The 21,428-nt window shown below is 35.4% G+C and overlaps 1 protein-coding gene and 1 long non-coding RNA gene across 8 annotated transcripts in view; both read left to right on the forward strand.

Annotated features, from left to right (window-relative positions):
- Positions 1–21,428, forward strand: part of POSTN (periostin) — a 39,165-nt gene that overhangs the window by 10,919 nt on the left and 6,818 nt on the right. For 2 of the 7 annotated variants that reach the window (XM_017815148.1, XM_017815150.1), the window contains exons 9-20: positions 150–284; positions 1,623–1,771; positions 2,232–2,368; positions 3,145–3,275; positions 5,713–5,843; positions 6,011–6,113; positions 6,503–6,570; positions 7,150–7,195; positions 10,229–10,276; positions 13,429–13,524; positions 14,142–14,192; positions 20,678–20,716. In XM_017815148.1, coding sequence (XP_017670637.1) covers positions 150–284; positions 1,623–1,771; positions 2,232–2,368; positions 3,145–3,275; positions 5,713–5,843; positions 6,011–6,113; positions 6,503–6,570; positions 7,150–7,195; positions 10,229–10,276; positions 13,429–13,524; positions 14,142–14,192; positions 20,678–20,716 — 1,134 coding nt within the window. Of the gene's footprint in view, positions 1–149; positions 285–1,622; positions 1,772–2,231; positions 2,369–3,144; positions 3,276–5,712; positions 5,844–6,010; positions 6,114–6,502; positions 6,571–7,149; positions 7,196–10,228; positions 10,277–13,428; positions 13,525–14,141; positions 14,193–15,191; positions 15,270–15,687; positions 15,852–20,677; positions 20,717–21,428 lie in introns of those variants that run through there. The other 5 variants (XM_017815153.1, XM_017815151.1, XM_017815149.1 and 2 more) reach the window with 5 other exon arrangements.
- On the forward strand, positions 16,753–20,677 carry LOC108497488. The gene is made up of 3 exons (XR_001874841.1): positions 16,753–16,800; positions 19,953–20,048; positions 20,666–20,677. It is a non-coding gene; the product is annotated as an uncharacterized LOC108497488 (long non-coding RNA).

Here is a 21,428-nt window from a genome sequence, read left to right on the forward strand (position 1 = left end):
GTATAAAAAACTTCTTACCCGGAAGATATTTTCTACAATCTTACCTCGATTCCCTCAGATATATAGTTATGGATAAGCACAGAGAATACAAATCAGGAATAGGAAGAAATTATGTGTTAAAATACCTTTTCCTGTTCCTTTATTTGCAGCCAAACAAGTCATTGAGCTTGGAGGTGCCCAGCAGACTACTTTTACTGACCTGGTGGCGCAGCTAGGTCTGGCATCTTCTCTGAGACCAGAAGGCCAATACACTCTCCTGGCACCTCTGAATGGTGCTTTCTCAGGTTAGTAGCACTAAAAGATTGTCAAAATAAACAAGAATGTATGCTACCCTGACAGTTTTCCAAATCACTTTCAGCACTTGTTCTAACTCTTAGAGTGCCATAGCCAAATAGAGATACTCATCCTTTTAAACTATACACCACACAGAAAGGCAAAACAAACCTAACCACCAGAACACACAGCTTGTTTTCAGTCATCTCATTTGCTAATGGAAATAGTATCACTAAAATAAGATACAAAATATGTACAGACAGGTTCTGTGGGAACCTTAATCTTTGCATTGCTGCCATTATATTCACAACATGTTTATTCTCAAAAAATTTATACAATGTTGTGGTTTAACTCCAGCCAACAACTAAGTACTACACAGCCAATTAATCACTCCCTCTTTCCCCTGCACTGGGATGGAGAAGAGAATCAGGGCAATAAAAAAAAAAAATCACACTTAAAAAAACCTCATAGGTTGAGATAAGAACAATTTAATAATAAAGATATAATTAAAACCCAAGAGAAACAAGTCACGCACAGTACAATTGCTCCCCACCTGCTCACTGATGCCCAGTCAGTGATTGACCCCTTCTGGCCAGCTCCCCCGAGTTTATACTGGGCATGACTTTCTGTGGTATGGAATATCTCTTTGGCCAGTTAAGGTCATCTGTCCAGGATATGCTCCCTCCAGCTTCTTGTGCACCTGTTCGCTAGCAGAGCAAGAAACACTGAGATGTCCTTGATTTAGGGTAAGCGCTACTTAGCAACAACCAAAACATCAGTGTGTTACCAATATTATTCTTACACTAAATCCAAAACACAGCAGGAAGAAAATTAACTCTATCCCAGCCAAAAGCAGGACATACAAGAAAGTTAGTATTTTCCACTACATTAAAGCAGAGAGAAACTAATACAAATATACTATAAAGCAGGTGTTTGTACATTTGCACAGGTGACTACCTGAGCATCTTGCCTTTCTGCAAAGAATTTGAGTGTTAACTCACCACCATAGAAGCAAATTTGGATAGGTTTTAAGGTGCACATGCAGAAAGGAATAGTTCTAATAAGAACTGTAGCAGTAATTCAGAAGATGGATCAGACCCACGTATAAATCATCAGCCATATTAGTTATAGTAATTAGTCAGGGCTATGTCAAAAGATCATTACTCAATTTAAGGAATGGCCATTTGCAGGAACTACTTAACAATTCATTTTCTGTGTACACAGACCTGTCCAAGCTTTAACTCAAGCATTTCGAAGTAAGATTCTGTATTTCCATAGTCTTTTAACTTTATCTCAATGAAAATTCACTGTATAGATTACTATATATTGATATCTGAATGACTTTGTAGATGACACCTTAAGGCTGGATCAACGTCTTCTTAGAACAATCCTGCAGAATCACATTATAAAAGTGAAAGTTGGGCTCAATGAACTGTACAATGGACAAGAGCTGGAAACAATTGGAGGAAAACTACTTAGAGTCTTTGTATATCGCACAGTAAGTGAATGGGGCCTTCTAACAATATATATCCCAGCTATGAATATCGAGAGTCAATAAAAGGCAAAGCTGAATGAAACTCCCCAACATTTACCATTATGACTATCTAGCAAAAAAATCTTTAAATTTTTAAGACAGGAAAAAAAGAAAATCTGATCTTTCTTAATTGGAATTTTGTTAGCATGGAAAACTCTTTGGGAAAATATAACAGGATTTCAGATTTGGCACTTCACTGTTTACAAATGTTTAAGGCTAGTTTTAGAACTAATTAAGAACATTCTCAAGGGAAAGAAAATTCAAGTTCTGAAATATTTGCACCATGTTATTTTACAATAGGTTTTGCTACTTTCTCAAGCAATGCCAAATTTCCTGGCAAGAACATGCAATTTTACTGTAGGAAGTACTCAAGTATTATTTTTAACATTGTGGAAATAGCTATATTTGTTTGTCTTTTATTAAGGCTGTATGTATTGAAAATTCATGCATGGTCAGAGGAAGTAAAGAAGGAAGAAATGGCTTTATTCACGTCTTCAGACAGATCATCAATCCAGCAGAAAAGACACTGCATGAAATGCTAAGAAATGATAAGCGTTTTAGGTGAGTCTCAGTTTTGGCAGCACTAAGAATTTCCTGCAGAGAGTAGCTGTCTATACAGCACAGCTGGTCTGAGAAAAAATTATGCACTGAGTTTGTGAGTAGTTGGATTTTAGAGGGCAAGGAGGGCAGGGAAGGGCTTATTGCCTACTCAAACAGAAAAAAACCCACGTGAGTAGAAAAAAAACATGTAGGTGAAAAAAAAAGTGTTCTCCAGCTGTGTGCTGGAAAGGCTCCCACACTCTGTGCTAGCATGGTTGTTAATGGCACACAGGAGTCAATAAGATGACGGAATGAAAGGCATAAGAGGACAAAAGGAAGTGGATGATACATCCAGAGCTGCATGTGCAGGGGAGTCTGGAGTTTTAATTATTGGGTGGTACTATTCCATATGGGTGCAGCATGATTGCATACCTTTCTAGTATGTATTTTTGTCCCTTTCCTGCAAGTATCCCAATACTCCTAGAAAGAGCAAGTAACCTTTACATCCTCCTTTCATCTCTTTGATCTGTGATGTTTTTATTTGATGAATCCTGCTGTGATACAAGCTGCCAATATTTTTTTCCACTATCTGCTACTCTTAAGACTGTCTTATTTTATTATTTTGTTTTTTCTTTCTCATTTTCCTCCTTCACTATCTTAATTTCTGGGGAATAGTTAAAGAGTTTGAAGATTGATGTACTATCAGAAAAAAATGAGGGAACTAGGTACCTGCACTCAGTTGTAGTTACTACATTTTAACAAGATGTGTTTGTGGTTTGTCTGTTTGTTGCAAACAGCATTTTCCTCAGTCTGGTGAAAGCTGCAGATTTAGATGATGTTCTGTCACAGCCTGGAGAATGGACTCTGTTTGTTCCAACTAATGATGCCTTTAAAGGTTTGACTGATGACGATAAGGATATATTGATAAGTAAGTAACATGAGAAAACTAGAATTGTAAGCAAGGGTCAAATTGATTGGAAAGGAAGCTAATGCACTTCTTACACAGAAGCTACCTGATGAAACAGTTTACCTTTTGCACAGAGCAGTTCATAATACTTCCCTAAATTATTTCCTTCTTGGGGGTAGAGAAAATATCTTTTTGGAAAGAAGCATCCAACCTGAATTTAAACTTCACTCCTTAATATCTTGTTCCATGGTCTTACTACCTTCTAAGTTAGAATCTTCATTCATTTCATTACCCTCAACTTGTCATCATTCAACCTTGCTAATAGCTTTTTTAAGATGGAAATTCAGTTCTATCATATTTCTTTTCTAGTTGTAATTATTGCATCAAAAGATATTTAGTCTTGACTTTTGCTATCTTTCCTTACCTTTGTTTCCACTCAGTGATCTCTGATAGCACCTGTGCTCTCCAAGTAAAATATTGAGTATCTTTTGCTACATGTCAATGCAAGTAATTTCTTTCCATCTAACACGTCCAAACTCTGGAATGTTGTAGATTTATTGCAAGATTTAAAACTAGTTTATTTAATGTCATGCTTTATTTCCATAAGAGAAGAAATGCACAGTGAATACTTCAAATCTCCTGCAGAATTTCTGACTGGAGGGGTAGACTGTAGCCACAGCACTATAAATAATTTTAGTTTATTTAAAAGTAATGTGAATGTGGCCTATGCACAAGGCAGGAGGAGCGGTTGCTGCATCCAGGTCAGTATATTTTCCATTCCTGTACTTCTCAAATGAAAGCTTAAAGACATGGAGCCAAACCCCATGAATTCTTAATTACTTGGAAGAATTTGTTCAGAGTATTGATAAAAAGCAATCCCAGCTTTTGCAGCCTTTAACTCACTAATGAAGCACTGGGAATTTAAATTATCTCTTCAACCATTTAAAGTTATGGTAGTGGTCTAAGTTGCCTTCTAGTGTGGTGTGTCTCTAGTTTAACCGATAGTCTAGATGACTCTCATTAGGCAGTTATAAAAGGAAATGAAGCGTGTCACAAGGCTGTGAACCGAAGCAACTGGATAAATGCCATTGTTCCATTTGTATTGTACTATGTAGTTACTTTATTAACTAAGATTGAGTTTATGAGGTTCATTGTTTTTGTCTTCAATTCACAACTTGAAGTTGTACTCAAGGCCAATGCCATTTTGGATTAATTTTGTAGTTAAAAATAAAATTATATTTGCCATTCTGCTTTTCAAGTGGCTTTATGTATCATCTTTTCCTATCATTGTGACTCAGTTTATTTCGCTTTCCTTGTCCCTGATTGTTTTTTTTGCAGCAGGATGTCTAATTTTTTGTCAGTTTACTTTCTAGAATTCCATCCTGGTGTTCTTTTAAGCATTAAAATTAAATTTTGAAATATATAATTTTTTAAGGAATATAAAGAAATACTTTGTTAATCTGTAAGAAAGACAGAAAGATTATTTTAACCAGTAACCATTGTGGCATAGAACAAAGTTAATCTGATAGTCTGTGAAAACTTCTTTGGAGTGGCCATGTTTAGGCTCTGTATGTAACTTGATGCTATCTATGAATGTTCCAGTCACAAAACCTTGGCTAATTTTATTAGGAAGAAAAATATCATTTAATTGCACTTTGGTAATAAAGTAAATTGCAGTACTATCAGTGATTAGAGCAAAACACAGGAAAAAAAATGAAGGAAAATGTTCCCTGAAAGAGACATTAGGAAAAAAAAAAGACCAGATAGGATTTCCATTCCTTTTTTATCAAGGCTGAAACTCCTAATAGCAGTCAATATCAGCAGGTAATGCTAGTATTAAACTTAGAATGGTCCATATTCCATGTAATGGTAAGCATATGTGCTTTAAAGTTGCTCTGCTTGGTACCCGGTCTCCTGAGGACCTTATGGGGTTTTCTACAGCCCATTCTATGCCTTTTAACCTCTATGGACCCAGAGCACCAGGGAGCCCTATCAGGACATTAACTTGGGCTCCAGGATTCATTTGCTTTTTAAGACAGTCTTGATTGGATTTTTTTTCTTTTCATCCCAAATAGGAATGTCAAACTTTAAAATATGGAAATCATCCCTAAAATTGGGTGGTTTTCCGCTTTCTCAACTTCTCCAAGCTGCATCTGTTCTCTATAAGAACAGAAAAAAACAGCACTTCTAACTGCTCCACAGACTGCTTTTCTGTTCTTTTGCATAAGGTTTCTTATAAGATCTTTATGATTATGTTCTGAGTGCCTTTTTGTCATATGGGTGACTTGTTTCCATTTACCACCATTTTAACAGATTCAAATTGTGTATGTTCATGGTACTATCATTCATATTATGCATAATTCCAGCTCAAGCCTGTGTGAATCCTTAGAATTTCCAAAAAGAACTATAGCTTACCATTTATTTTTTATTCCTATTTTTCTTTTTTGTTTTTATATAGGAGACAAAAATGCTCTCAGGAATATTCTTCTTTACCACTTGACACAAGGAGTTTTCATTGGAAGTGGCTTTGAGCCTGGTGTGACAAATATTCTTAAAACCATCCAAGGAGGGAAACTCTACTTGAAAACAGTTAAGCATAGAAAAAATCTCCCTGCTACAGCCTTGTAATAGGGATTTGACATTTCATGTCTATCCACATTATGGAGTGGGATGCAATTCTGCAAATGTCATAGTAGGGTTTGGGGTTGTTTTTTAATGTCCCTGATAACTTGGGTTCTCTTTTGATCCTTTATCAGGTGAATGATACTCTTCTGGTTAATGAACTGAAATCAAGAGAATCTGATCTCATGGCAACAAACGGTGTAATTCATGTCATTGACAAACTCCTATATCCAGCAGGTGAGTATTATTTCATGGAATTTATACATAATCCTTTAAATCTATTTACATGTTATGTAGCTGAAATAACTTTTAAAAGTTAATTAATTTAAAGATAAAATTCTTATGTGGATACGAAACAGAAAACTTACCTCACTGCTCATTTTGTGGAAGAACCTCACTTGAAACCATGGCAATTTTTTTTAAATTCTATGAAAGTCAAATATATGGAAGACAAGACTAGCCATAGACTATCTTTTCCACTGATATGGAAGAATATATGTACAATATATATACAACTGCATGCTTATGTGAGTGTTTGAGAGTGATTACATCTCCTGATCACTGTAAATGAAAGTAAAATGCACACAGTTGTATATTTCCTCTTACATGCCTATTTCTTTTGTCAGATCTACCTGTTGGAAATGATCAGCTGCTCACAATCCTGAAGAAGTTGATTAAGTACATTCAAATTAAGGTACTCTCTCAGTAATTATCCATTCATACTTATGGCAAGATCTGGGAAACTGTGTACATTATAATTCATAAGTGATTCTCTAGTCCTTTCTTCAGCAGACAACTCATTCAATAGCTCCCAATTACCCAAATATAATCACAAATCATACACTGCACTCAAGAGTTAGAATTTATGTTTTTCAGTGCCAAATAGTTGTAGAATATTTGCATTTGGATAACCTCAGTGTGAACTTGCCTAAATCTGCTCTTTGGTTCAGGTACAATTTATCACTCTTGGAAAATAAATCACTTATAAATCCTTGAGGCAATTCCTCCTTAGAAAGAGTATTGAGTGGCTAAATTTTTTTGTCATTAAAGCCACCAGCATCAACAGCCCGTGAGGAAAAGTAGGCATCCTTATCTATCTCAGCTGTGCTCTTGAGACTACATTGTCCCTCTACAATGGACGACAGAACCCAGGCAAATAGCACCACCTAACTTTTAGGTCAATGAAGCAGTGAATCCTACCCACACTCACTAGGAAACTGTAATGCAAGTGCTACTTCTCTTAAATTTTACAATTGATTTTCTGTTTTTATAGTTTGTTCGTGACAGTACCTTCAAAGAGATTCCACTGACGTTTTACAGTAAGTTCATTTTAAATACTTCCAGATGGGTTTGAGAATTCTTTTTAGATGTTGCCAATTCCAATTTGGAATTGTACATCTCTTTTTAAAAGAAAGTAATTTCTTGGAAAGTAAGATGTGCTGATGAAGCAAAGGAAGAGAAAGACTCAAAGCAGAATGTTTCTGGCTGTTGTGAGACTGTATGTATTTTTTCCCTTTCCAGATGTGTGACTGGAAAATAACCCTGAAGTAAACTGTTCAGATTCTTTGGGATAGGCAAGATACATACGAAAAAGATTGGTTTTTAATTTTTAGCCAAGGTTCAGTGTTTGATGCACAGCAGAGTTGTACTGCCTCTCTCTCCAAGACTTAGCATTGTACTTGCTCTCCAAGATGCAACATTGTGACATTGTCTCCCACAGCATACTCCTGAAAAAGCTGGCAGCCCATGGCTTGGACAGGGGCACTCTGTGCTGAGTTAAGAACTGGCTGGATGGCCGGGCCCAGAGAGTGGTGGTGAATGGTGCTGCATCCAGTTGGTGCCCCCCGGGATCTGTATTGGGCCCAGTTCTATTTAATATCTTTGTTGATGATTTAGATGAGGGGATTGAATCCACCATCAGCAAATTTGTAGATGACACTAAGCTAGGGGGAGTGTTGATCAGCTGGAAGGCAGGAGGGCTCTTCAGAGGGACCTGGACAGACTGGCATGGATCAGGAACAGTGTGGCCAGCAGGACCAGGGAAGTGATTCTTCTCCTGTACTCAGCACTGATGAGGCCACACCTTGAGTACTGTGTCCAGTTCTGGGTCCCCTCAGTTCAGGAAGGATATTGAGGTGCTGGAGCAGGTCCAGAGAAGAGCAACGAGGCTGGTGAAGGGACTGGAGCACAAGTCCTATGAGGAGAGGCTGAGGGAGCTGGGGTTGTTCAGCTTGGAGAAGAGGAGTCTCAGGGGAGACCTCCTCACTCTCCACAACTCCCTAAAAGGAGGTTGTAGCCAGGTGGGGGTTGGTCTCTTCTCCCAGGCAGCTATCAGTAAGACAAGAGGGCATGGTCTTAAGCTCTGCCAGGGGAGGTTTAGGTTAGATATTAGGAAGAAATTCTTTACAAAGAGGGTAATAAGACCTTGTAATGGGCTGCCCAGGGAAGTGGTGAATTCTCCGTCCTTGGGGTTTTTTAAGATGAGATTGGATGTGGCACTTAGTGCCATGGTCTAGTAACCACGGCGGTTGTGGATCAAGGGTTGGACTTGATGATCTCAGAGGTCCTTTCCAACCAGGTTGATTCTATGATTCTATGATTGACCAAACTGTGCACTGAGATCCTTCCTTTTTCATAAATACTTCCAGAGGGACAGAGTGTATGGGTTCCACCTGTTTCCCAGATGTGCAAGTGTGATGCTTGTATGGGAGACAGTTGTTCTGATTATTTTCTCTTTAGGGAGTAAATATAAAAAAGGATCCCTTTTTGCTCTCTTGCAGCCTTTCTCAGTGTTTGCATTTAGTTTCTTCATAGAAAGTAGAACCTGTTGAAACAAACTGTTAAAAGACAAAGATTCTGCTGAAACTTTGGCTTGTGAAGCAAGGTGAATTTAGACAAATGACAAAAATTTCTGTGGGGTTCTACTAACATTTCACAGTAGAAACGAAAAACATCACATTAGGCTTTTATAAGTTGAGAATGGACATATTGAAGTTATAAAGCTCTCAGAATAAAAAATGGAATAATCTACCTTGATGACAAGTTGAATATGAGTCAGCAGTGCCCTGGCAGCCAGGAGGGCCATCTGCGTCCTGGGGGGCATCAGGGACATTATCTCCAGCTGGTCTAGAGAGGGGACTGTCCCACACTGCTCTGCACTGATACAGTTTTGGGCACCACGATACAAGAAGGGCATCAAAATGTTAATTTCCCTCCTCTGCCCAGTGTCCAGAGGAGAGCGACCAATATGATGAAAGATCTTGAGGTCAAGACTTATAATGAGTGGGCAAGGTCACTTGGCTTGTTCAGTTTGGATAAGAGAAGGCTGAAGGGTGACCTCATTGCTGAGCAATGACCTCATGGCAGCCTGTACCTTCCCCAAGGAGGGCAGCAGAGGGGGACATGCTGGTCTCCTCTCTCTGGTGACCAATGACAGGACATGAGGAAATGGAATGAAGCTGCATCAGGGGAAGTTCAGACTGGACGTTAGGAAAAGGTTCTTCATCCAGAGGCTGCTTGGTCGCTGGAATAAGCTTCCCAGTAAAGTGGTCACAGCACCAAGCCTGATAGAGTTTAAGGAGCTTCTGGACAACACTCTTAGTCACATGGTTTAGTCTTAGGTAGTCCTCTGAGAAGGGAGTTGGACTTGTTGATCCTTATGGGTCTCTTCCAACTCGAGATATTCTACCTCCCATACCTCCCCTATGCCTGTAAAATGAAGTGAGGGAGGTCAATACTGGACATCAAGAAAGCTGTAGCTGTTGATTTACTTGAGTGCGGGAATAGGAAGGCTGGGACCTCTACCAGTGAGGACTTCTCTACCAGTGAATGGATATGAGTCAAATAACTATAAGGGATATTCAATGAATACTTGAGTCTGTCCTAGGTGTAGAGGGACAACTTGATCTCCTAAGGGCACCACAGGCATATTCTCTATGACATTCTATCTATAATTCTGAATGCCAGAAGGTTTCCTCTGTTGACCAGATCAGCTCCCTAATGAAAAGAGGGCAATACTCAGATTTAAGATATGTCAGGGATTTGTGCAAATCTTTGTGCAGGTAATTGTACAAGCCATTATTATTATGTACCATACATTAACATAGGTCTCATGACCAGTGGGTTTCATAAGGCACAAAGGCAAATGGCATGCCGATAGATTCTGTCTGCAGGTGACTTCCATGCATCATTGTTTCATAATTATAACTGAGATCCTTTTGAGTTACTTTTCCACTCATTAATAATTATGATTTTATCCACATCCTTGTGAGCAGACCAAATCCAACTGATCATTGTCATAAAGAAATTGTAAGAATGGAATGTACTGTATATTCCATTTTCTATATTTTCAGAAATTAACATAATTGAAAGCAATGTCCAGCCTATCATCACAAAGGAAGGTAAATGAGGCCCTTGGAATATATATTTCTGCATATGTTCATATACATATTCAGAATATATATTGTATATATTTCTTTAATGAGATGCATTTTGTACATATCAAGCCCAGGATGTTAAGCACTTTGCTGGAAAAGCAAAGATACAAATATTGCAATTAGAACTGACTGAAATATTTTGTATAAAATGATTACCCACAGTTGTTCTCTCCAAATGGATTTTCTCCTTTTTCTGCAGGCATTTAAAAGTACTTTTAAATAATTTTTCTAAAACATTTCTTTTATTACTGGTGGGGTTTTTTTTCAAAAAAGACCCCTTTTTTTCCATTAAAATAGTTATTTTTAAAAATTAAGTACACGTTTCTTATACTTTGAAGAAAAAAAAGACATTCATTTTTCTATACTTTTCAATCAGTTCTAACTACCAATATCTGTCAGATGCCTGGAAATTATATTTAGCCAAACTTTAATTTCTGAAGACAAAAGCATGACCATTTATTGGTGGGACTGAAAAGAACAAAATGTGGGACTTAGACTGCTAAAATCACTTGTAATTTATAACTCAACTAAAGATAATGAGATCCGGTTTCCCAATGAAATAAAAATACTCAAAGAGAATTTGTTTGAGCTTAACTGAGAAAGGCAGTTAAAAATGTCATGCAAAGAATTTTATCCAGACTGCTTAATCTGTGTTTCTGGGAGGATTTCATGTCGTTACATTTTCAGCAGCTTGTCTACTTCATCCCATTTAGGATTAGAGACCACCTACCATATATGCTGATCTTTGTTGCCTAGTCTCCATCATTAAATCAGATCCACAATGGATAGATTAATTTCACATGATAATTCTTCCAAGGCATTTTAGAAATCTTCCTAGGATGAGGGTGAATCAGTCTCAGAAAGTACAGTACTCTCTGTTAAATCCAGAGACAGAGTATATAGTTTAGTAGATTTACATTATGTTTAGAAGTTGAAAGTTAACTGAAACTAAATTGTCTTTTAAAGAAAAAATGAAATGTCTGAGCACTTCTACAGTCAATTGTAGAACTAAGTTTTCTTCACCTAAGAGAAAAAGTAACGTTAGAAGTTAGTGGGTGTTGAAGGGCTACTCCTTTTCATTGCCAGTACAGTGTTTCTGCTTTGGGACACACTCTGTGCGAGTGATCTCTCTGTCCACTGATGAATCAGATAGAGACCCAATAAAGCCAGTTGTGGCTCTTCTGAGCTTGCTAGTAGTAATGGTAGTTAGCAGCAACTCACATTAGAACCACGTAAACCCTCAACTCTCTGTAGACAAAAACTGGTGAAGTGCATGTTGATTTTTGCCAGGAAGTTCTATGGAAAGGAGATTTCCATGAAAAAATTACATCTCTCCCCACCGAGTTTAGAGGGTGATGTCTCCTTTTTCCTGTCAGTGTTTTTTATTTGTGTTGTCCATACATAGGCATGTGTGGGATGCAAAAGATTAAAGAGATGTAAAGAGTTAAATCTGATTGAAACCAATTGATTGAATTCAAAGGATTGTTCCTAGATTAGACAACATAGAAAGCTATAGCTTCACCTTTTGGTTTGCATATATCTGCTGTATCAATCACATGAGAATGTACAGAAATGTAAAAATAAAAAAGTATTTATAAACATTAATAAACATACCTTTGACATGATTTAATTTATATTCATCACTTGTATCAATGTATATTGGTATTTATTGGAGTCTCAACATGCAAAAAATGCCTCTGAGTTTAAAACAGAAGCATGAGACTGAATCTTTAAGAATGTTTCTTTAAAATATTTCTGAATGTTTTTCATCCAGATGTGTTAGAAAATAAAAGAAGCAATGGCTTATTCAGCTATTTAGAAACCAGAATAGGTGAATAGAGCTCTATAAAAACTGGGAATCTTTATGATTCTATCATATCTTCTCATCTGCAGTAAATAAATTAATTATTTTTCTCTAAATTCTAATTTATCCAAACATCTGCTGTTGCTGCAAAAGCAATAAAAAAAAGGATACTTTGATTGTTACTATTGAAGGATACTAGTTAGCCTGAATTGACTGTTTTCAACAATTAACATCTGGTTTACATATGTAAAAGCTGTTGTTAAATCTCGATTGGTAATTTTTAAAAAAAAAAATCGATACAGTATCAACTTGTACAAAAATTCATATAAAGATATCCAGGGGATTTTTAAGGCACATAACAGAGGTGGACCGTGCTAAGTTTCTAACTCTGAATAGGGAATAAAGGAAGTTTATGTTACAACAGCTTCTTAAGTGGAAGGAGTTTCCATAATACTCACTACAGAAGAACAATATTATTGCTGTTAATTGACTGCATCTATGGTATGTTCCTAATTTATTTAGTGTCTTCTGCTTCAACCTGTCAGACAGAGATACATTTGGATCAGTGTGATCTACAGCAACTGCACAAAATTAAGAAGTTTGTCTTGGCAGTTGAAAACAAGATGACCTCACCCATGCTAATGATAGCCATTTATGCTGATAAATATCCTTACAGATGTTCCAGTTGATCTCAGAAGTTTTTTTTTTGGTTTTGTGGTTTTGTTTTTTTTTTAGTTAAGTGACCACTGTCCAAGTCTTGATAGCTTAAAAACAAAGAAAAAAAAAAGACACATAAAAATTCTCAAAGCAAAAAAATAAAAGAAGCTCCAATAAATACTGATTAAAAGACCTAGTTTCCTCTTAGATATTTATATCATTAGTAGAAATAACTTCACAAACATTTTCAATGTACAGTTTGGATGCTGATCACTAGTGCAGCAATCATTTTAAGATTTCAGCAAAGCTGCAAAGCATCCTTCTTACCAATGTATATAGAAAATGCTTTCTGCTGCTGAGGATCTGGTTTGTTGACTGAGACTTGTCAACAAATGTTAAAAATATCAGATACACAAAATAATAAAAAAAAAGTAAATCGTAAGTGTGCAATAGAATCTAAATTTAAGATCGCACGTGAGGAAGCACAAGATTGTACAGTATTGCTGCAAAAGACTTCTCAGATTTAAACCCTCTATTGCAATAATATGGTTTATTTAGGGTAGGAGGAGAAAATGCAAGCTTCATCTCAGTCCCATGAGATACTATAAATATTTTATGACTATTTGTAACGTGTTGTTTTCTTTCTGTGTCACAGACCCATCTATCACACAGATAACTAAATTAATTGAAGGGGAACCTGAGTTCAAAATAGTCAGGGAAGGGGAGACAATAACTAAAGTGATTCATGGAGGTTGGTATGCTTTCAGCAACTCAGTTTGTATTAGTTAAAATTTGAAACATTCACTATTTCCCATCAATTTCTACTTTATCTAGGTGACACATGTGACATGTTAGACAGATGTTCTGTTTTTAATAAGACCTTTGTGAAGTGCTGTAATTTTATTCCATCATTTAATTCTTACTTCTCATGCTTTTAAAAAAATTGGGCTTTTTTTGCCTAACTGTGTTCCATAGCTATAGTCAAGACAGTGTTAGAAATACTCTGCATGCTGACATAATATCTGTCTCAATTAAGAATTATTTGCTGGTTATTGTCCTGCAATCAAAAATGTAGTATGTGATTCTGTGATAGAAAGACAATTTTATCAGATAGAGAGGTAAACTTTGCTTTCTGCTTTGCTAGGCGTATTGAGACGTTCACATCTAGAATGGTTTTAAAGGAAAAAAAATCATGTGGCCCTCCTAAGTTTTGAGAAAAATTAGTTTCTGGTCTCCTCTGAACATTTGTATTTTTCGTAAAATATGCTATGGTATTTCCTTGTGTGCTTTGATCATTTTCCACATGTCAAAAAGAGCCCTTGAAAGTTCATCCCTTGATTAATGTCTTCAATTTAAAAATCCTTGTAGAACCAATTATTAAAACATACACCAAAATCATAGATGGACGACCTATTCAAGGTAAATTATGCTGAGCTATTAATTCTTAACAAAGTTCAACACTACATACATAAGTAAAACATCTTAAGTTCTCTCCTAATGCTTAAACTGCATTTCCTGGACAGATGTATTTTCCCCAATGCTTCCCATTATCTGTGTATGGCTGAAAATCTGGCTATGGGCCCTACACACACATATACAGAAATGACAACAATATTTTAACAGTATGCAAAACTGTGAAAACTTTTCTTTATTTAATTTTTATTTCCATATATTTGCTCAGTGTCTGCTCTTACAAGCTTCTCACTACCATTTCAGAATGAGATGGCTTTTATTGCATGGCTTGCTTTAGAAAGAAGTCTTTTATTTTTTTGTCAACTTTTGGGTTCTATATCTTCAGGTAGATTTTGTTTGGCCAAAGGTAGATGTTCAGTGGGTGGATACCTACTTTTGCATGTCATCCTAGACTCTTTTGACAGCCATTTTAGAAAAATGTATTCTCTGTTTCTTTGTAAGGTGGGGACTTGATGTCACGTCAACAAGTTAAACATTTTTATTCAGCTAATGTAAGATAAAATTAATGTGCATCTGCATCCCTTGGTTTTCTCAGAGAGTAACTCTCAAAGTCTATAACCAATTTCAATTCTATTTTACCTACTACAGAGATATTTCTTTAAGAATATTAGAAATTGATAGATGGAATGAGGCATATTTAAGCATAGAACAAGATATATATAATTCTCTGTTGACACTTTTTGATTCCCCTGGTTAAATATCAGTTTGAACACTGTAATTAAAATTCTGTCTGCCAGAGCACTTGTAAGGAAAAGACACTGTTATAGCAACATATTGACCTAGCTGAAAGTCTTAGTTTAGAACATGATGAAAGATAAAGTTTTCATATAAGCAGATTACAGAATTTTAACCATGGAACCACCATATGTATTAATTAGGAAATAATAACTTTAAGGACAATCCTGTTATATGATTAAAGCCACTATCTTACAAATCTTTTTCCAGGTCCTGAAATAAAATATACCAGAATTACTGCAGGTGGTTCAGACAATGAAGAGAAGTTAAAGAAATTCCTTGAAGAAGGTTAGTATTCTTGTTTTCTTTCCTTTTTAAAATATGTATATATTTGTAATCTATATTAAGTAATTACTGAATGGATATTCCATGTTTTAAGAAGTGATGCTCATACACTGCAAAATCTTACCCAGAGATTAACTTCACAATCTCAGAAATGTCCAAATATAACATTCTGGTTTGAGTCCCTGATCTTCACATTTCAATCAGCTCCAGAACTGAGGCTTCCAGAGTCTTATATATGGCATGCTATGTTTATCATAAAATATGATGTTTTCAGTGTTTATGTGGAATTTGATGTCATAACAGATGAATTTTGTAATTCAGCACAATGCTATGATAGGATGAATTCATTAATATACTCTTGGTAGAATTGTCAAATGTTTTCTGTAAATCAATTTTTTTGCCATAACCTGTATCCTATCAGAGGTTACCAAGGTGACCAAATTTATTGAAGGTGATGGTCATTTACTGGAAGATGAAGAAATCAAAAGACTTCTGCAGGGAGGTAATTTAGTGTATTATAACTAACCTTTTTGCAACAGGTAATGATAACTGAAACCCCTCTTGGATATGTTGATCTCAACATTTTAAAGACTGACCTAGTCAAGGTGTAATTTTAATAAGAGAAAAAATAGAATATTGTATATTAAGTACCAAATATCTCTGAAATGGAAATAAGTACCAAATTTCAATTAATTTTTTTTTAATGGTATTGGTCATGGAAAAAAATTATCTGGGTTTTTCCAGTCTTTAAAAAGTTACCTAATTAAAACTCAGGGGAGCAATGAAGATTTATTCCACTTTTTTTTTTTTNAGATATTCTACCTCCCATACCTCCCCTATGCCTGTAAAATGAAGTGAGGGAGGTCAATACTGGACATCAAGAAAGCTGTAGCTGTTGATTTACTTGAGTGCGGGAATAGGAAGGCTGGGACCTCTACCAGTGAGGACTTCTCTACCAGTGAATGGATATGAGTCAAATAACTATAAGGGATATTCAATGAATACTTGAGTCTGTCCTAGGTGTAGAGGGACAACTTGATCTCCTAAGGGCACCACAGGCATATTCTCTATGACATTCTATCTATAATTCTGAATGCCAGAAGGTTTCCTCTGTTGACCAGATCAGCTCCCTAATGAAAAGAGGGCAATACTCAGATTTAAGATATGTCAGGGATTTGTGCAAATCTTTGTGCAGGTAATTGTACAAGCCATTATTATTATGTACCATACATTAACATAGGTCTCATGACCAGTGGGTTTCATAAGGCACAAAGGCAAATGGCATGCCGATAGATTCTGTCTGCAGGTGACTTCCATGCATCATTGTTTCATAATTATAACTGAGATCCTTTTGAGTTACTTTTCCACTCATTAATAATTATGATTTTATCCACATCCTTGTGAGCAGACCAAATCCAACTGATCATTGTCATAAAGAAATTGTAAGAATGGAATGTACTGTATATTCCATTTTCTATATTTTCAGAAATTAACATAATTGAAAGCAATGTCCAGCCTATCATCACAAAGGAAGGTAAATGAGGCCCTTGGAATATATATTTCTGCATATGTTCATATACATATTCAGAATATATATTGTATATATTTCTTTAATGAGATGCATTTTGTACATATCAAGCCCAGGATGTTAAGCACTTTGCTGGAAAAGCAAAGATACAAATATTGCAATTAGAACTGACTGAAATATTTTGTATAAAATGATTACCCACAGTTGTTCTCTCCAAATGGATTTTCTCCTTTTTCTGCAGGCATTTAAAAGTACTTTTAAATAATTTTTCTAAAACATTTCTTTTATTACTGGTGGGGTTTTTTTTCAAAAAAGACCCCTTTTTTTCCATTAAAATAGTTATTTTTAAAAATTAAGTACACGTTTCTTATACTTTGAAGAAAAAAAAGACATTCATTTTTCTATACTTTTCAATCAGTTCTAACTACCAATATCTGTCAGATGCCTGGAAATTATATTTAGCCAAACTTTAATTTCTGAAGACAAAAGCATGACCATTTATTGGTGGGACTGAAAAGAACAAAATGTGGGACTTAGACTGCTAAAATCACTTGTAATTTATAACTCAACTAAAGATAATGAGATCCGGTTTCCCAATGAAATAAAAATACTCAAAGAGAATTTGTTTGAGCTTAACTGAGAAAGGCAGTTAAAAATGTCATGCAAAGAATTTTATCCAGACTGCTTAATCTGTGTTTCTGGGAGGATTTCATGTCGTTACATTTTCAGCAGCTTGTCTACTTCATCCCATTTAGGATTAGAGACCACCTACCATATATGCTGATCTTTGTTGCCTAGTCTCCATCATTAAATCAGATCCACAATGGATAGATTAATTTCACATGATAATTCTTCCAAGGCATTTTAGAAATCTTCCTAGGATGAGGGTGAATCAGTCTCAGAAAGTACAGTACTCTCTGTTAAATCCAGAGACAGAGTATATAGTTTAGTAGATTTACATTATGTTTAGAAGTTGAAAGTTAACTGAAACTAAATTGTCTTTTAAAGAAAAAATGAAATGTCTGAGCACTTCTACAGTCAATTGTAGAACTAAGTTTTCTTCACCTAAGAGAAAAAGTAACGTTAGAAGTTAGTGGGTGTTGAAGGGCTACTCCTTTTCATTGCCAGTACAGTGTTTCTGCTTTGGGACACACTCTGTGCGAGTGATCTCTCTGTCCACTGATGAATCAGATAGAGACCCAATAAAGCCAGTTGTGGCTCTTCTGAGCTTGCTAGTAGTAATGGTAGTTAGCAGCAACTCACATTAGAACCACGTAAACCCTCAACTCTCTGTAGACAAAAACTGGTGAAGTGCATGTTGATTTTTGCCAGGAAGTTCTATGGAAAGGAGATTTCCATGAAAAAATTACATCTCTCCCCACCGAGTTTAGAGGGTGATGTCTCCTTTTTCCTGTCAGTGTTTTTTATTTGTGTTGTCCATACATAGGCATGTGTGGGATGCAAAAGATTAAAGAGATGTAAAGAGTTAAATCTGATTGAAACCAATTGATTGAATTCAAAGGATTGTTCCTAGATTAGACAACATAGAAAGCTATAGCTTCACCTTTTGGTTTGCATATATCTGCTGTATCAATCACATGAGAATGTACAGAAATGTAAAAATAAAAAAGTATTTATAAACATTAATAAACATACCTTTGACATGATTTAATTTATATTCATCACTTGTATCAATGTATATTGGTATTTATTGGAGTCTCAACATGCAAAAAATGCCTCTGAGTTTAAAACAGAAGCATGAGACTGAATCTTTAAGAATGTTTCTTTAAAATATTTCTGAATGTTTTTCATCCAGATGTGTTAGAAAATAAAAGAAGCAATGGCTTATTCAGCTATTTAGAAACCAGAGTAGGTGAATAGAGCTCTATAAAAACTGGGAATCTTTATGATTCTATCATATCTTCTCATCTGCAGTAAATAAATTAATTATTTTTCTCTAAATTCTAATTTATCCAAACATCTGCTGTTGCTGCAAAAGCAATAAAAAAAAGGATACTTTGATTGTTACTATTGAAGGATACTAGTTAGCCTGAATTGACTGTTTTCAACAATTAACATCTGGTTTACATATGTAAAAGCTGTTGTTAAATCTCGATTGGTAATTTTTAAAAAAAAAAATCGATACAGTATCAACTTGTACAAAAATTCATATAAAGATATCCAGGGGATTTTTAAGGCACATAACAGAGGTGGACCGTGCTAAGTTTCTAACTCTGAATAGGGAATAAAGGAAGTTTATGTTACAACAGCTTCTTAAGTGGAAGGAGTTTCCATAATACTCACTACAGAAGAACAATATTATTGCTGTTAATTGACTGCATCTATGGTATGTTCCTAATTTATTTAGTGTCTTCTGCTTCAACCTGTCAGACAGAGATACATTTGGATCAGTGTGATCTACAGCAACTGCACAAAATTAAGAAGTTTGTCTTGGCAGTTGAAAACAAGATGACCTCACCCATGCTAATGATAGCCATTTATGCTGATAAATATCCTTACAGATGTTCCAGTTGATCTCAGAAGTTTTTTTTTTGGTTTTGTGGTTTTGTTTTTTTTTTAGTTAAGTGACCACTGTCCAAGTCTTGATAGCTTAAAAACAAAGAAAAAAAAAAGACACATAAAAATTCTCAAAGCAAAAAAATAAAAGAAGCTCCAATAAATACTGATTAAAAGACCTAGTTTCCTCTTAGATATTTATATCATTAGTAGAAATAACTTCACAAACATTTTCAATGTACAGTTTGGATGCTGATCACTAGTGCAGCAATCATTTTAAGATTTCAGCAAAGCTGCAAAGCATCCTTCTTACCAATGTATATAGAAAATGCTTTCTGCTGCTGAGGATCTGGTTTGTTGACTGAGACTTGTCAACAAATGTTAAAAATATCAGATACACAAAATAATAAAAAAAAAGTAAATCGTAAGTGTGCAATAGAATCTAAATTTAAGATCGCACGTGAGGAAGCACAAGATTGTACAGTATTGCTGCAAAAGACTTCTCAGATTTAAACCCTCTATTGCAATAATATGGTTTATTTAGGGTAGGAGGAGAAAATGCAAGCTTCATCTCAGTCCCATGAGATACTATAAATATTTTATGACTATTTGTAACGTGTTGTTTTCTTTCTGTGTCACAGACCCATCTATCACACAGATAACTAAATTAATTGAAGGGGAACCTGAGTTCAAAATAGTCAGGGAAGGGGAGACAATAACTAAAGTGATTCATGGAGGTTGGTATGCTTTCAGCAACTCAGTTTGTATTAGTTAAAATTTGAAACATTCACTATTTCCCATCAATTTCTACTTTATCTAGGTGACACATGTGACATGTTAGACAGATGTTCTGTTTTTAATAAGACCTTTGTGAAGTGCTGTAATTTTATTCCATCATTTAATTCTTACTTCTCATGCTTTTAAAAAAATTGGGCTTTTTTTGCCTAACTGTGTTCCATAGCTATAGTCAAGACAGTGTTAGAAATACTCTGCATGCTGACATAATATCTGTCTCAATTAAGAATTATTTGCTGGTTATTGTCCTGCAATCAAAAATGTAGTATGTGATTCTGTGATAGAAAGACAATTTTATCAGATAGAGAGGTAAACTTTGCTTTCTGCTTTGCTAGGCGTATTGAGACGTTCACATCTAGAATGGTTTTAAAGGAAAAAAAATCATGTGGCCCTCCTAAGTTTTGAGAAAAATTAGTTTCTGGTCTCCTCTGAACATTTGTATTTTTCGTAAAATATGCTATGGTATTTCCTTGTGTGCTTTGATCATTTTCCACATGTCAAAAAGAGCCCTTGAAAGTTCATCCCTTGATTAATGTCTTCAATTTAAAAATCCTTGTAGAACCAATTATTAAGACAGAGAAAAAAGTAACAGAAGAAAGAATTATTCAAGGTAAATTATGCTGAGCTATTAATTCTTAACAAAGTTCAACACTACATACATAAGTAAAACATCTTAAGTTCTCTCCTAATGCTTAAACTGCATTTCCTGGACAGATGTATTTTCCCCAATGCTTCCCATTATCTGTGTATGGCTGAAAATCTGGCTATGGGCCCTACACACACATATACAGAAATGACAACAATATTTTAACAGTATGCAAAACTGTGAAAACTTTTCTTTATTTAATTTTTATTTCCATATATTTGCTCAGTGTCTGCTCTTACAAGCTTCTCACTACCATTTCAGAATGAGATGGCTTTTATTGCATGGCTTGCTTTAGAAAGAAGTCTTTTATTTTTTTGTCAACTTTTGGGTTCTATATCTTCAGGTAGATTTTGTTTGGCCAAAGGTAGATGTTCAGTGGGTGGATACCTACTTTTGCATGTCATCCTAGACTCTTTTGACAGCCATTTTAGAAAAATATATTCTCTGTTTCTTTGTAAGGTGGGGACTTGATGTCACGTCAACAAGTTAAACATTTTTATTCAGCTAATGTAAGATAAAATTAATGTGCATCTACATCCCTTGGTTTTCTCAGAGAGTAACTCTCAAAGTCTATAACCAATTTCAATTCTATTTTACCTACTACAGAGATATTTCTTTAAGAATATTAGAAATTGATAGATGGAATGAGGCATATTTAAGCATAGAACAAGATATA

Source organism: Lepidothrix coronata, unplaced genomic scaffold (assembly GCF_001604755.1).
Source record: "Lepidothrix coronata isolate B3197 unplaced genomic scaffold, Lepidothrix_coronata-1.0 Scaffold48, whole genome shotgun sequence".
Classification (NCBI taxonomy): domain Eukaryota; kingdom Metazoa; phylum Chordata; class Aves; order Passeriformes; family Pipridae; genus Lepidothrix; species Lepidothrix coronata.